Source organism: Schistocerca americana, chromosome X (assembly GCF_021461395.2).
Source record: "Schistocerca americana isolate TAMUIC-IGC-003095 chromosome X, iqSchAmer2.1, whole genome shotgun sequence".
NCBI classification, from domain to species: domain Eukaryota; kingdom Metazoa; phylum Arthropoda; class Insecta; order Orthoptera; family Acrididae; genus Schistocerca; species Schistocerca americana.
The window spans coordinates 948,712,871-948,730,603 of NC_060130.1; the positions used below are offsets into that span (position 1 = coordinate 948,712,871).

Genomic DNA, 17,733 nt, shown 5'->3' on the forward strand with positions numbered 1-17,733 from the left:
CTGCTTTTAAGACTGAAAAGAGCATCTCTGTCATTGTGTAACAGCTGAAAGGAACAACTTTAAAGAGGATAACCATATTGTATAAAGAGAATAAAATTCATAGTTACAAAACAGCCAGTGTCATTACTTTTCTAATATACCTGATACCTAATGACTTACCACATAGTTACTGACTATACATTTGAGATACTGTGTTGATGATACTCCTGTCTTAATAATAACTTTGTTGTACTGAATAACAACACTATGAAATACTTTTAAGTGAAACAAATTGCAATATTTTGATTACAGTCTCCTTTACAGAATTTCTCTTCAACTGTGCCATATGCTACCAACAATTCTTTTCTTTTTTTACAGCTTTTCCAATGGTATTTCCAAATACCTGTGAAAAAGTAAATAAAAAATTATTTCTACAGACAAGTACAATATTGAGGTCTAGTTAGCACATCTGCCTTTATTTATTTATTTTTGCATGTTGATAAGTTCAGATTTTGTTCATGGTATCATAAACTGAATAATTATTTACAGGTTTCTCTAAAGTTACAGAGCTCAGAAGAGGCATCTGAGAATGTGAAGTTTGAAGATATTATTGATCAAATAGGTGGTAATGGAAAGTTTCAATTACGGCATAACATAATTTTCATCTGTCTATCAGCCACTTTTTTATCAATGACTATCTATGGCAAAATGTTAGCAATTACAGTCCCTGATCATTGGTGTTTTGTGCCAGGAATAGAGAAGGCAAATGTCAGTGTGGACACTTGGAAGGACATGACAATTCCCAGGTAAGTAAATGGAAACATCAGGATGGTATTTTTCAAAAAATAGATTTACCATTTTGTATCATCATGTCCTTAGTGATTATTTTATTTTATATATGTTTATTAAGCCATAACTCATCTTGGAACCTATACCCAACTTTAGTTGGCTGTAGTCATGAACTTAGATGGCCCTCAACTGTGCAATGTTCAGTCTCTGACTGTAGTTGTCAGTAGAAAACAGCAGCTCTAAAGTTATATCTGTCTTCTGTCAACTGAAAGAAGAACCAAGGAAGATGAGAATTTAATGTCTTGTCAACAGTATGGTCATTAGAGAATGCAGCCCTAGAGTGAATACTCTTTTTGGGCAAAGGATGAGTTAGTTGCTGTTCATAACAAGTCAGAAATTGTTCTGACTGCTGTATAGTGATTGGTGTGTTTGGAGGGTTACCAAGAGACATGAGATACCAAAGGCACATCAAATACCATCCCCTCTTGTGGACACTATCTCTTTTATGTAGGGTACAGGCTCTATTACTTCTCTTCTACTTGACTGAGTGGTTCATCAATGGCAGGTCTAGGACACCTGTACAGGAGAGGCAGGGGAAAGATAGAACACAGGATGTTACACCCATCCTCCTAACTAAAAAGTTTGGGGCCCTGTCTTCCACTGAAACAGAGCCATTGAACCACACTTCTCCATTTGGGAATACTGCTGTCTCCCATGTCAGGGATAAGCAAGTGCAGAAAGGTAGAGGTAGTTAATTGTTGACAATTCAGACATACATTAAATAATTATAATCCTTAGAGAAATAGCATCAAGGGCTAGGAAAGATCACCTTGTGCACTCAGTGTGTATGTGTGGATGTCCCACTCAGTATGTTGAAGAGGCTCCTCCAGTATCTGTTGAGAGAACAGCACAGGGAATATTAGTGAAAGATCTGAAGAAATATCCCCTACAAGTAAGAGTATTAAAATCGTGGTGATAAACTGCTGGTCATTCACAACAAAGTGCAAGAGCTTTAAGAGCTCCTAAAAAGTAGTGGACCTCACATAATACTAGGTACAAAAAGCTGCCTAAAACACAAACTTAATTGCAGAAATATTTTTGGAGTAAATCTAAGTATACATCAAAATAATGGGCTAATGGGAACTACATATGTTGTATTCATTGCAGTACACAAAATAGTCACATCCTCTGAGGTGGAAACTGAAGATGCATTCAGGATTGTTTGGCCAAGACTCAGTGTCATGGGTGAGGATAACTTATAATTTCTTCTATTTATCAACCAATACTCACCCCCTGATGCAACCAAAAACTTTTGAGGAAACCTCAGCTCACTTGTATGTGTCATCCACAGTCATAATTTCATAACTGGAGGTACATTTCAATCATCCAACAATTGATTGTGATTATTACAGTTTTATAAATTTTGGTCATAACAATACCTCTTGTGAAACAATACTAAAGGCCCTGTATAAAACTTTCCTAGAAGAAATAGTTTTGAAGGCCACTCATGATGGAAATAGATTAAATGGTAACCAATATACCTGAACTTTTCGGGGATGTCAATGTTGAACATGTGATCAGCAAACATGAGACAGTTGTAGAAACAGAAATTACCAAAGTTTGCACTTTGTAAGATTATGGAAGGCAGCCAATAAGAGGTTCACACTGACTCCATAAACGTTTTCAATATAGTTCTGAGACTCTAACTTCTGCACAAGTAACACCAAAAATTTATAGAAGTTCTATCTCACCTGATGTAGAGCATGACATGTTGAGACTGCAATAATTGGCATGCACAACTCCTTCCTGAGTGGTCCACAAGGCCAGATTTCATTTGTGGTTGTGGACAGAGCAGGTAACAGCTACATCCTGCAGCTGCCCCTAGTAGTCAGTAACCCTCTTGAGCACCAAAACTCATTGTTGCCTTATCATTTGGGACTTAATAGTGATCAGATATATTTATACCAAAAAGAGTGAAGACCAATAACAAGTATCACCCTATGTTGCAAGATAAATGTCAAATAATTTTTTAAAGACTTGACATGTACGCCTTTGTGCTCAGACAGATTCCTTCAGATGAGGATTGTGGTTAAAATATTTATGTTACAGGAGTCAGAATGCACAGCAGATAATTAATTTCTTGGCTCTTCAAAATAGTAAATTTTCAAAGTTGAGATCCAAACTAAAAATTAGTAAATGTTCACAGAATTCACTAAAATTTGCAATCACTAGTTGTTACTGAAATAACTTATTCAAAATTGTAAAGAAAAGGGAATAAATCAAATGAAAGTGTTTTGTATATGAGAATAAATGTTTATGCCAAATTTGAACTGTCTGTATTCATTTACTGTTGTCTACCACAGTTTAATGATATAATGGTTATTATAAAAACAGTTATTATTAGTCATGAATGATCGTACAATCAATGTGACATCAAATAGCTGTGCTGGGCACAGATGACATCCAGAACACTTGCTGTTATAATCAAAACACTTCTGCACTGCAAGCTAAATACAGAGCACCTTCTAAATATCAGAGAGTAAAGTAGGGAAAGTCATACTTGCAACTTAACAAGTCAAATCTTGATAACATTCCAAAGTTGTGAAAATATCATTAATTTGAAACTTTTCTGGCAGATTAAAACTGTGTGCCAGACCGAGACTCGAACTCAGGACCTTTGCCTTACACGGGGAAGTGCTCTACCAACTGAGCTACCCAAGCATGACTCACACCCCGTCCTCACAGCTTTACTTCTGCCAGTACCTCATCTCCTACCTTCCAAACTTTGCAGAAGCTCTCTTGCGAACCTTGCAGAACTAGCAGTCATGAAAGAAAGGATATTGCGGAGACATGGCATAGCCACAGCCTGGAGGATGCTTCCAGAACGAGATTTTCACTCTGCAGTGGAGTGTGCACTGATATGAAACTTTTCTGGCAAATTAAAACTGTGCCGGACCGAGACTCGAACTCGGGATCTTTGCCTTTTGCGGGCAAGTGCTCTACCAACTGAGCTACCCAAGCATGACTCACGCCCTGTCCTCACGGCCTTACTTCTGCCAGTACCTCATCTCCTACCTTCCAAACTTTACAGAATCTCTCCTGCAAACCTTGCAGAACTAGCACTCCTGAAAGAAAGGATATTGCAGAAACATGGCTTAGCCACAGCCTGGGGGAATCATTACTTTGCTTTAATTTTCATAAAGTTGAAAAAGTGCATGTCAAAAAACAAAAAATCTTTTTATCCTATGACTACTATATTAATGAGCCACAACTGGAAACAGTCAGCTCATACTCATACCTGGATGTGAAATTTGTGAGGCTAGCCATAAGATTCAGTTATAAGTAAATCAAGTGTTAGCTGTGGGTTCATTGGTAGGATACTATGAAAATGCTATCAATCTACAAAGGAGATTGCTTACAAAATGCTCATAAGTCCAGTCCTAAAATATTGCTGAAGCATGTAACTGATTCATCACTTAACACTTCCGGGTTGAGATGCCGTGGTTCATACGTATAACTCTCCCCTGACGTTTCGGCCTTTGACTGAGGAAGGTATCCTCCGAGGAAAATTGGTGAACTGCAACGAGAGCACGAGTGAGTGCCGTATATATAAGCTTATATATACAGTGCTCACTCACGCTCTCGTTGAAGTTCGCCGATTGTCCTCGGAGGATGCCTTCCGCAGTCGAAGGCAAAACATCAGGGGAGAGTTCTATGTATGGACCACAGCATCTCAGCCCAGAAGTGTTAAGTGATGACAACACCTGCTGTGAAAGCCTTCATTCTATTAATATGTAACTGATTGATACCAAATAGGGCTAACAGGGTATACTGAATGCATGTAAATAACGGCACCATGAACTGTCACAGGTTTTCTGCATCAGAGAATATTGCTCAAGCATGTGTCTGATTCACATCAAATATGACTAATATGGTACAGTGTTACAGTGTACTGAATATACATCAATAAGGCCAGCATAAATGGTTACAGGTTTGAATGAAATTTCTCATATTGATAACTTAGAAGGATTGATGCCATCTATACTGCAGTGTACCAGCGAAGACTAAGGCTCCTGTATTAATCCCCCTAACCAACAAGTTTGAGGAGGTCTCTTCCACTGAAACTGAAACTGAGCCAATGGGACTCACTTCACCTGTTTTGGGGAAACCTGTCCTGTCCATTTTCAGGAGACAAATGCAAAACAGTAGGGGACTATTAATCATCAGCAGTTATCCATTAAGGAAATGACAGCATGAGACAGGGAAGGAAATCATGTGAACTCAGTGTGTGTGCCTGGGGGCCTCATTCAACATGTTGAAGAGGCTATTACAACTGTAGGGTCCCCGTAAATGAGTCAGGTGTACACTACACAGCAGAGGCTGCTACTCAGGTAGCTGACTGTGTGTGGGGCACACACAGTGGGTTTTTACATTAGGTAACTCTGTATACAATCCAGATAACAATAGCTGTAGGAAACCTAGAAGTATTGGTGTAAGATTCAAGGAAATGCCTCCCACAGGTGAGATTAGTAAAATCCTAATGGTTAACTGCTGAAGCATATGCAACAAAGTGCCAGAGTTTGAAGCACTCCTAAAATGCAGTGAACCTTATATAATTCTACGTGCAGGAAGCTGTCTGAAAGCTGAAATTAATAGCAGTGAGATTTTGGGGGAAAATTTGAGTGTATATCAAAAGGATAGGCAAATGTGAAATGGAGCTGGTGTGTTTGTAGCCATAGACAAGAAACTCAAATCCACCTGATAGAAATTGAAGCTGCATGTAAGACTGTTTGGGTAAGACTCAGTGTCAGGGGTGGACACAAAATAATAACTAGATCCTTCTATCACTCACCAGACTCATCTCCTGATGTAACCAAAAACTTTAAAGAAAACCTCAGTTCCCCAATCATACTATAATCACTGGTGGAGACTTATATCATCCAACAATTAATTGGGAAAATTAGAGTTTTGTTAGTCATGGGTGTGATAAGACATCCTGTGAAACATTACTAAATGGCTTTTCTGGAAACTACCCAGAACAGATAGATATGAATCATAGTCATGGTGAGAATAAATTGGATCTAATGGCAACAAATAGATGTGACCTCTTTGGGGATGTCCACATCGAAACTGGTATCAGTGACCATAATGTAGTTGTGGCAACAATGATTACCAAATTACAAATGGCAACTAAACCAAGCAGAAAGATATACATGTTCAGTAAGCTACCATACAAAAAATATCAGTAGTGTCCTATCTCAATGAAGAGCTTGAAACTTTCAGTGTAGGACAGGAGCATGTAGAAGAACTATGGCTCAAATTTAAAGAACAACTGACCATGCACTGGATAGGTACATACCCAGTAGAACAATTCATAATGCGAAGGACTCTCCATGGTATACAGCCACTGTAAATAAACTTCTAAAGAAACAGAGATTACTGTGCAGAGGGTGTAAAACAAAGCATAGGGATATAGATAGAGAGATGCTGAATGAAACGCATTTGGATGTCAAGAGAGCAATGCGTTATGCCTTCAGTGACTACCGTAGTAGAACATTGTCAAGTGATCTTCCACAGAAACCAAAATTCTGGTCATATGTAAAGGCTGTTAGTGGCATTAGAGTTTGCATCCAGTCCCTAGCAAATGAGACAGGAACTGAAATTGAGGTAGAAAAGCAAAAGCTGAAATGCTTAATTTCATTTTTAAATGCACATTTACAGAGAAAAATCCAGGAGAACTGTTCCATTTTAATCCCCATAGCACTAAACAGATGAATGAATAAGTATTAGTGTCAGTGGTGTTGAGAAACAGCTGAGCAAAGCTCCAGGACCGAATGGAATCCCTACCAGGTTTTATGCTGGACTTGCATCAGAGTTAGTCCCTCTATTAACTACAATCTACCATAGATCTCTTGAACAGAAAATGGTACCCAGTTCTTGGATAAAAGCACAGGTGACACACATCTACAAGAAGGGTAGTAGAATTGATCCACAAATCTACCGCCCAATATCCTTGACATCAGTTTGTTGTAGAATCTTAGAATATATTCTGTGCTAAAATATAATGAGATATCTTGAACAGGATGAGCTCCTCAATGCCAACCAGCTCAGATTCCAAAAACATCAATCATGTGAAACCCATTTCATACTTCTCTCATGTGACATACTGAAAGCTTTTGATCAAGCAGTCAGGTAGGTGCAGTATTTCTCGATTTATGAAAAGCATTTACCTCAGAACCACACCTATGCCTACTGTCAAAAGTAAAACCATATGGAGTATCAAGTGAAATTCGTGACTGGATTTAGGACTTTTTCGTATGGATGACACAGTTCGTAATCTTGGAAGGAGACTCATTGTCAGATGTAGAAGTAACTTCAGGTGTGCCCCAAGGAAGTGTGTGGGGTATTGAATGTATGCAGGGAAGGACAGCAGGAATGGTCACATGGTGTTCCCCTCCCCCCTGTGGTAAAGTCTCATAGAGATACTGAATGAACTGAACTGGCAGATTCTAGAAGATAGACATAAATTTCAAGAACCAATTTTAAATGATGATTCTAGGAACAGACATAGGTGTAGATATAGATGGTCTGCTTGCAACGTTCCAAGGACAAATATTAAGTGAGGATTCTAGAAATATGGTACATACTCTCATACTTCCTCCTGCAGAGATTGCAGGAACAAGATTAGACAAATTATAGCACACAGAGAGCATGTAATCAATCATTCTTTCAGCATTCCATAAGCAAATGGAGTGGGGAGAAACCCAGATATGTAATAAACTGGAAATACCCTGTTCCATATGCTTCACAGTGATCTGCAGCACATAGATATTATTATATCCTTGTGGAAGTCTTCCAATGACTAAAAAATTCTGTTCTCTGGGTGGAGAACAAGGTGAGAAGCTCACTACTAAAGTGCATTTATTGCAGATAATTGCTTCATTTAATATGAGCAGGTTTGCTGGTAATAAAAATGTATCACGTAGCCACTTGGAAGTGTCATTTTAGTAATTATCCTGTACTTTACCTATAGGCCTATGACCCCATGTTTACACTGGTTATATCTCACAATTTTCAACTCTGCATCTACAATGAGAACACCAATGAGTGTAAAACAGACTTAAAATCAGCTTTATATTAAAATCTCCACTAAATTTAATAATTCTTTGTTAATACTTTTGGAAGCAGGAGTATCTTTGACAATGTTTTGTGTGTGAAGAGCTATAGTTGTTTGGTGAACTGAAACCTTTTATTTTGCCACACACTCAATTCAACAACCAGAGTTTTATCTTTCTTTTTCATTGTAGTTCACCCTCTTCTGTGAATACTCATACAACATAAGTTTTGCCCCCATGAACACAGATACAATAGGTTGTGACATTCTGTTCCTTTTTTCTTTCAGGAATCCAGTTAATATTACCTGTTTGATATTATTAAATTCAGAGCATACAAAATGTAAAAATTAAGAAATATTTATATATTCTCATACAACTTATTTTTTTCTGTTCATTAGGAATGGAAAGACCTACAGTGCGTGTCTCATGTACAAGAGTCCAGGAGAAAAGAACGAGACTATCCCATGCATGTATGGCTGGGAATATGATGACTCTTGGTTCTCCCTCACTGCTGCATCTCAAGAAAACTGGGTGTGTGATAAAGCCGTATATGTACATACATCAATTTCAATGGCCCTCTTGTTCTCAACATTTTTTGGAGTGACATTCTTCTATTTTGGAGACAGGTCAGTAAATCAGTTTTATTACATCATTGTTCACTTCAGTTGGCATTTTAAGTGAATATCTGAATAAATTTACCAACTTCAGAATCTATGATCATTCTTTGGATTAGTGAGTAATTATTAGGAAAGGTTGATTTTGCCTTATGCAACTACTGAGAGATTTTGGCTACAACATGAAAAGCTGTTCGAAGACAATATGCTGATACTCTTGTTCAAGGGTCATGTACACTGAAGAGCCAAAGAAATTTGGTACACCTGCCTAATATCGTGTAGGGCTTCCACGAGCACACAGAAGTGCCGCAACATGATGTGGGTTGGACTTGACTAATGTCTGAGGTAGTGCTTGAGGGAATTGACACCATTAATCCTGCAGGGTTGTCTATAAATCCGTAAGAGTACAAGGGGGGGGGGGGGGGAGAACTGGAACAGTTTAAACTCAGAAGAGTGTTCTTGGAGCCACTCTATAGTAATTTTGGATGTGTGGGATGTCACAGAGTCCTATTGGAATTGCCCAAGTCCGTCAAAATGCACAATAGACAAGAATGGATACAGGTGATCAGACAGGATGCTTACATATGTGTCATCTGTCAGAGTTGTATCTAGATGTATCAGGGATCCCATATCACTCCAACTGCGCATGCCCCACACCATTACCTAGCCTCCACCAGCTTGAATAGTCCCCTGCTGACATACAACATCCAAGGATTCATGAGGTTGTCTCCATAGCCGTACTCGTTCATCTGCTCAATACAATTTGAAATAAGACTTGTCCTCCCAGGCAACATGTTCCCAGTCATCAACAGTCCAGTGTAAGTGTTGACAGGACCAGACAAGGCATAAAGCTTTGTGTCATGTAGTCATCAAGGGTATACGAGTAGCCCTTCGGCTCCAAAATCCTGTATCAATAATTGTAATAGTAATGAATGTGATGTAATGTAATTACAATTGTGATACTAGCTTCAAAGTGAAATACTGCGGCAGATGACTAGAGTGCAAGTGCTATTAAGAAAAAGAAACTAGAGATTAAAAATAGGTCATTATGTGAGATTGGAGTTATTAAGACAGTGAAATTATGTATGTGATGTAATGTAATTACGAAATTATTGTAATAATAATGATGTGATAATATATGAACTTGATATAGCATGTTACACAGAATCTGATACAGCATTGTGTAACATTACTGACCTTGATTACCTCATCCTTCATTTTTATTCAGCATCCAATATATGAACTGACAGATGCTTAATCATTTTTAAAGTAGTCAAATCAACACAATCAAAGTTAATTTTTAATTTATAAACATTTATTATCACTGGTTACATTGATGTTGTTTGGCATACAGATAATAAGTTCCATAATGATCATAAAACAGGTCAATAATGTACAAAGATCTCAAGAAGTCTAACTAAAATAAACATAACGATTTAGAAGAAATATCAAAATGGTGTAAAAGTGGCAGTTGACCTTAAATAACAAAAATTGCAAGGTCATCCACATGAGTGCTGAAAAGCACACGTTAAACTTCAGTTACACAATAAATCAGTCTAATCTATAAGCCGTAAATTCAACTAAATACCTAAGAATTACAATTACGAACAATTTAAATTGGAAGGAACACATAGAAAATGTTGTGGGGAAGGCTAATCAAAGACTGCGTTTCATTGGCAGGACACTTAGAAAATGTAAGAGACCTACTAAGGAGACTGCCTACACTACGCTTGTCCATCCTCTTTTAGAATACTGTTATACGGTGTGGGATCCTTACCACATAGGACTGACTGAGTACATCAAAAAAGTTCAGAGAAAGGCAGCATGTTTTGTATTATTGTGAAATATGGGAGAGAGTGTCACAGAAATGATACAGGATTTGGGATGGACATCATTAAAAGAAAGTCGTTTTTCATTGCGACAGGATCTTCTTACGAAATTCCAATCACCAACTTTCTCCTCCTAATGCAAAAATATTTTGTTGACACTGACTTACATAGGGAGGAATGATCACAAAGATAAAATAAGCGAAATCAGAGCCCGTACCGAAAGATATAGGTGTTCATTCTTCCTGCTCACAATACGAGATTGGGAAAATAGAGAATTGTGAAGGTGGTTCAATGAACCCTCTACCAGGCACTTAAATGTGATTTGCAGATTATCCATGTAGATGTAGATGTATTTTAGCAGTAGTAGAATTGCGTGACAGTCAGTTTCAAATGCCAGTTATTTAAATTTTCTCAATAGCGTTTCTTCAAAAGAGCATAACCTTCCCTCCAGGGATTCCCATTTGAGTGCCTGAAACATCTCTGTAATATTTACATGATGTTTGAACCTTTTTTTTTTTTTTTTTTGGTCATCAGTCTACTGACCGGTTTGATGCGGCCTGCCACGAATTCCTTTCCTGTGCTAACCTCTTCATCTCAGAGTAGCACTTGCAACCTACGTCCTCAATTATTTGCTTGGCGTATTCCAATCTCTGTCTTCCTCTACAGTTTTTGCCCTCTACAGCTCCCTCTAGTACCATGGAAGCCATTCCCTCGTGTCTTAGCAGATGTTCTATCATCCTGTTCGTTCTCCTTATCAGTGTGTCCCACGTATTCCTTTCCTCTCCGATTCTGCGTAGAACCTCCTCATTCCTTACCTTATCAGTCCACCTAATTTCCAACATTCGTCTATAGCACCACATCTCAAATGCTTTGATTCTCTTCTGTTCCGGTTTTCCCACAATCCATACAATGCTGTACTCCAGACGTACATCCTCAGAAATTTCTTCCTCAAATTAAGGCCGGTATTTGATATTAGTAGACTTCTCTTGGCCAGAAATGCCTTTTTTGCCATAGCGAGTTTGCTTTTGATGTCCTCCTTGCTCCATCCGTCATTGGCTATTTTACTGCCTAGGTAGCAGAATTCCTTAACTTCATTGACTTCGTGACCATCAATCCTGATGTTAAGTTTCTCGCTGTTCTCATTTCTACTACTTCTCATTACCTTCGTCTTTCTCCGATTTACTCTCAAACCATACTGTGTACTCATTAGACTGTTCATTCCATTCAGTAGATCATTTAATTCTTCTTCACTTTCACTCAGGATAGCAATGTCATCAGCGAATCGTATCATTGATATCCTTTCACCTTGTATTTTAATTCCACTCCTGAACCTTTCTTTTATTTCCATCATTGCTTCCTCGATGTACAGATTGAAGAGTAGGGGCGAAAGTCTACAGCCTTGTCTTACACCCTTCTTAATACGAGCACTTCATTCTTGATCGTCCACTCTTATTATTCCCTCTTGGTTGTTGTACATATTGTATATGACCCGTCTCTCCCTATACCTTACCCCTACTTTTTTCACAATCTCGAACAGCTTGCACCATTTTATATTGTCGAATGCTTTTTCCAGGTCGACAAATCCTATGAAAGTGTCTTGATTTTTCTTTAGCCTTGCTCCCATTATTAGCCGTAGCGTCAGAATTGCCTCTCTCATCCCTTTACTTTTCCTAAAGCCAAACTGATCGTCACCTAGCGCATTCTCAATTTTCTTTTCCATTCTTCTGTATATTATTCTTGTAAGCAGCTTCGATGCATGAGCTGTTAAGCTGATTGTGCGATAATTCTCGCACTTGTCAGCTCTTGCCGTCTTCGGAATTGTGTGGATGATGCTTTTCCGAGAGTCAGATGGTATATCGCCAAACTCATATATTCTACACACCAACGTGAATAGTCGTCTTGTTGCCACTTCCCCCAATGATTTTAGAAATTCTGATGGAATGTTATCTATCCCTTCTGCCTTATTTGACTGTAAGTCCTCCAAAGCTCTTTTAAATTCCGATTCTAATACTGGATCCCCTATCTCTTCTAAATCAACTCCTGTTTCTTCTTCTATCACATCAGACAAATGTCCACCCTCATAGAGGCTTTCAATGTATTCTTTCCACCTATCTGCTCTCTCCTCTGCATTTAACAGTGGAATTCCCGTTGCACTCTTAATGTTACCACCGTTGCTTTTAATGTCACCAAAGGTTGTTTTGACTTTCCTGTATGCTGAGTCTGTCCTTCCGACAATCATATCTTTGTCGATGTCTTCACATTTTTCCTGCAGCCATTTCGTCTTAGCTTCCCTGCACTTCCTCTTTATTTCATTCCTCAGCGACTTGTATTTCTGTATTCCTGATTTTCCTGAAACATGTTTGTACTTCCTCCTTTCATCAATCAACTGAAGTATTTCTTCTGTTACCCATGATTTCTTCGCAGCTACCTTCTTTGTACCTACGTTTTCCTTCCCAACTTCTATGATGGCCCTTTTTAGAGATGTCCATTCCTCTTCAACTGTACTGCCTACTGCGCTATTCCTTATTGCTGTATCTATAGCGTTAGAGAACTTCAAACGTATCTCGTCATTTCTTAGTACTTCCGTATCCCACTTCTTTGCGTATTGATTCTTCCTGACTAATGTCTTGAACTTCAGCCTACTCTTCATCACTACTATATTGTGATCTGAGTCTATATCTGCTCCTGGGTACGCCTTACAATCCAGTATCTGATTTCGGAATTACTGTCTGACCATGATGTAATCTAATTGAAATCTTCCCGTATCTCCCGGCCTTTTCCAAGTATACCTCCTCCTCTTGTGATTCTTGAACAGGGTATTCACTATTACTAGCTGAACTTGTTACAGAACTCAATTAGTCTTTCTCCTCTTTCATTTCTTGTCCCAAGCCCATATTCTCCTGTAACCTTTTCTTCTACTCCTTCCCCTACAACTGCATTCCAGTCGCCCATAACTATTAGATTTTCGTCCCCCTTTAAATACTGCATTACACTTTCAATATCCTCATACACTTTCTCTATCTGTTCATCTTCAGCTTGCGACATCGGCATGTATACCTGAACTATTGTTGTCGGTGTTGGTCTGCTGTCGATTCTGATTAGAACAACCCGGTCACTGAACTATTCACAGTAACACACCCTCTGCCCTACCTTCCTATTCATAACGAATCCTACATCTGTTATACCATTTTCTGCTGCTGTTGATATTACCCGATACTCATCTGACCAGAAATCCTTGTCTTCCTTCCACTTCACTTCACTGTCCCCTACTATATCTAGATTGAGCCTTTGCATTTCCCTTACCTACAGGTAACAAATTTAGCAGCCTGCCTCCGAACTGCTTTGATGTCTTCCTTCAGTTCAACCTGGTATAGATCTCAAACACTTGAGCAGCACCCAAGAATAGGTTGCACCTATGTCCTACATGCAGTCTCCTTAACAGGTGAACCACTCTTTCCTAAAATTGTCCCAATAAACTGAAGTCGACCATTTGCCTTCCCTACCACAGTTCTCTCATGCTTCTTCCATTGCATATTGCTCTGCAACATTATGTCCAGATATTTAAACAACTTGACTGTGAAGCAGGACACTAGTAGTACTGTATCTGAACATTACGGGTTTTTTCTTTCTACTCATCCCCATTAACTTACATTTTTCCACATTTTGAGCTAGCTGCCATTCATCACACAACTAGAAATGTTGTCTAAGTCATCTTGTGTCTTTCCACAGTCACTCAACTTCAGCACCTTACTATATACCACAGCATCATTAGTGAACAACCGCAGATTGCTGTCCACCCTGTCAGTCAAATCATTTATGTGTATAGAAAACATCAGTGGTCCTATCACACTTCTCTGGTGTGTCCCGATGATACCCTTGCCTCTGATGAACACTTGCCACTGAGGACAGCATACTGGGTTCTATTTCTTAAGAAGTCTTCAAGCCATTCTTATATCTGTGAACTTATTCCATATGCTCATACCTTCATTAACAGCCGGCAGTGAGACACCGTGTCAAATGCTTTCTGGAAATATAGAAATATGGGATCTGCCTCTTGACCTTCATCCATAATTTTCAGTATATCATGTGAGAAAAGGGCAAGCTGAGGTTCGCATGAGAGATGCTTTCTAAAACCATGCTGATTCGGGGATATAAGCTTCTCAGCCTGAAGAAAGTTTAATATATTCAGGCTGAGAATATGTTCAAGAATTCAGCAGTAAACTGAAGTTTGGGATACTGTTGTATAATTTTGTGAGTCCATTCTTTTACCATTTGTATATACTGGAGTCACCTGGATTAAGGAACATTTTTTCCATAATTTTGCTGAAATCTCTCAAAACTGACATTGGTCTGTAGTTATTAATGCCATATTTGGCACCCATCTTGTGCAATGTGCTACTTTTGCATCTTTTAAACTATTTGAAAATACACCATCCTTGAATGATGAGCTTAAAAAGTCTGTTACTGATTCTACAATAATATTTGCACTTGATTTGATTATAACATCTGTTATCTCATCATTATCCAGCAAATATTTATTAGGTAATCCCTTTATAATATTAGGCAGTTCCTCAGATCTTGCTGGATACATGAATAATGCCCTTGTGTGAATTTTTGAGTGTGGATGTGCTCCCTTATAGTCTAGCAGTTTCTCATGATGTGTTATGCTGTGCTATGTTTGAGACAGCAATTGAGGGCACTAACTGCTAATGTGGGGTCAATGAATTATTGCTGTGATTAACAGATCTGGCACCCACTTGTTGTCTAAGAATTTGCTTTACCAAAACAGTGCAACAAAATCTGTGACATACACCAGCATAATATCAGACAAAAATCAAGACCCCCCCATGTAATGAACCATATAAAAGCATTATATGTGGTGACACATTACATATTGTCTTGAAGTCAGCCAATGGATATCCACAATCATCACAGACTTCCCTTTTATTTTTTTAAAATAAAATGTGATGTATAGAATACCAGTGGCAAGACTCAATCACTACCTTCACCAAAGGCAATGACACTAAAGCAGAGTTACTATACACAGTCCTCTGAAATCCCTTCACCAGAGAAGACGCAGTAAATATTCAAGAATTTGAATTGAGAACAGCTGTCAACATGAGCAATTTAGAAAAAGACAACATTGATTAAACAAAGCAACTTGTCACTTAATGAAAGCAAGTCTTCTGAGTTCATATTGTACACAAGTTAGGTACCTTTTAGGGTATGCTGATGAAATAGTGCCATTTTTAGTAATCATAAACCTTGGCTCTGATGAGAAAAGGCCATGGAGACAGTGAAGTTGCGCAGCTAACACCAGTACACAAGAAATGAAGTACAAGTAATCCACTGAATTACATCCCAATCTCATTGAAGTCAATTTGCTGTACAATTTTGGGATGTAGAAAGTGTTCAAACATTATGAAATGCCAGTACCTCAAAGAAAATGATCTATTGACACCTAACCAGTGCAGATTCAGGAAAATATCATTCTCATGAAACACAGCTGGCTCTTTATCTACATGAAGTAATGAGTGCTATTGGCAGCAGACCTCCAATTGATTCCAAATTTCTAGATTTTCAGAAGGCTTTAGGCAACATTTGTCATGGGATGCTTCTATTTCAATTGTGTGCCTATGGACTGTCATATCAGTTCAGTGACTGGATTCATGAATTACTGTCTGGAAGGTCATGGTTGATAGTAATTAAGAGAAGTCATATGGTGGAACAGCAGTGATATCTGGGGTTCCACATGGAAGCCTCATAGGCCCCCTGAAGTTCTTAATCTATGTAAAGGATTTAGGAGTCCATCTGAGCAGCCCACTAAGATTGTTTTCAGATGATACTATTATTTACCATCTAGTAAAGTCATCAGAAGATCAAAATGTGAAGTGATTTAGACAAGGTATCTGTATAGTACAAAAAATGGCAGCTGACCCTAAACAATGAAATTGTAAGGTCCTCTATATGGGTACTAAAAAAAACCTGTTAAATTTTGGTTACACAATAAATTGCTCAAATTTAAAGGTTGTTGATTCAATTAAATACATAGGAATTACAGTTATGAATAAATTAAACTGGAACCATAACATAGAAAATGTTGTGGTGAAGTTGGGCTGAGTTTTATTGGCAGAACATTAGAAGATGCAAAAAGTCTACTAAAGAGACTACCTATACTATGGTTGTCCACCTTCTTCTGGACTATTTCTGTATGAAATGGGATCCTTACCAGATAGGACTGATGGAGGATATCAAAAAATTCAAAGAAGAGTAGCTTATTTTGTATTACAATGAAAAAAGGGAGAGAGTGTCGCAGATGTGACACATGAGTTGGTGTGACAATCATTAAACCAAACATTTTTCGTTGCAGCTAGATCTTTTCACAGCATTTTAATTACTATCTTTCTCCTCCAAATTCAATAAAATTTTGTTTACTTCAATCAACATCAGAAAAATAAGAGAAAACATAGGGAAAATGACAGAAATCAGAACTCACACTGAAAGATTTAGGTGTTCATTTTTCCCATGTGCTATTCGAGAGCTGAAAGATCAAGAAGTAGTCTGAAGGTGGTTGTATGAACATTCTACCATCCACTGAAGTGTAAATTGCTGAGTAGTAATGCAGATGTAGCTGTAGAAACAATTTTAACTGAAAATCCACTTTATTTCTTAGAAGTCTTCTATGTATTAATGCAAAATAAGTAGGCAGTTGGGCAGCAGCTATTAGTTAAGAGTTAAATTCAAAAATATTTTCCTCTCATGTTGTCTGTAATCTGCAACAATCTTAGCTTTATTGATAAAGTATGATGTTTATTAATCTTAAGTTAGCTTTAGACACTGAAGGAAAGTCTATGATAGGATGATTAAAACTGGCCCAGCAATTATATATAATGTTTATGTGGAACTGACCCCATTTAATGAAGAGAACTGCCCAATTCAGAAAATGCTGAAAAACCGTATTTAAATGTTCCAGTTAATTGCTGTCAAATTTCTATGCATGCACATATCCTGCATGCTCTGCCCTGAGTATTTTTCTTTGTCATTACATCTGAGTGAGTGAGAGGAGCAGACATATTTAGTGTCCCAACACAAAATAGTGCTCACAATAAAACAACATGTGATCATTGTTGATTGTTATCTCCTTCTTGCTGTGTTGTTGCACTGCATCAGTGCATGGTTGGTAATGTTATTAATAGACTTGGCATTGTTGGTTTAAAGGGTTGCCAGGTGCCTTTCCTTTTGGTGTTGCCACTCCCACCCCATAATCCCCCTGCCCTCAGGATGGAATATGTGTACCCCAACTGTTTGCATGTAGTGTTCATGTATGTGAAAGTGAGTGAAGTTTTTGCAATGTTTGCAAGTAGTGTAACTGGGATGGGACATTGGTATCAGCCCAGTATTCTACTA

The 17,733-nt window shown here is 38.2% G+C and overlaps 1 protein-coding gene across 2 annotated transcripts in view; it reads left to right on the forward strand.

Annotated features, from left to right (window-relative positions):
• The first annotated feature begins 531 nt into the window (after positions 1-531).
• Positions 532-17,733, forward strand: part of LOC124556468 (solute carrier family 22 member 7-like) — a 152,687-nt gene continuing 135,485 nt past the window's right edge. For both annotated transcript variants that reach the window (XM_047130420.1, XM_047130421.1), the window contains exons 1-2: positions 532-785; positions 8,282-8,509. In XM_047130420.1, the coding sequence (XP_046986376.1) occupies positions 670-785; positions 8,282-8,509 (344 nt within the window). In that variant the 5' untranslated portion in view covers positions 532-669. The remainder of the gene's footprint in view (positions 786-8,281; positions 8,510-17,733) is intronic.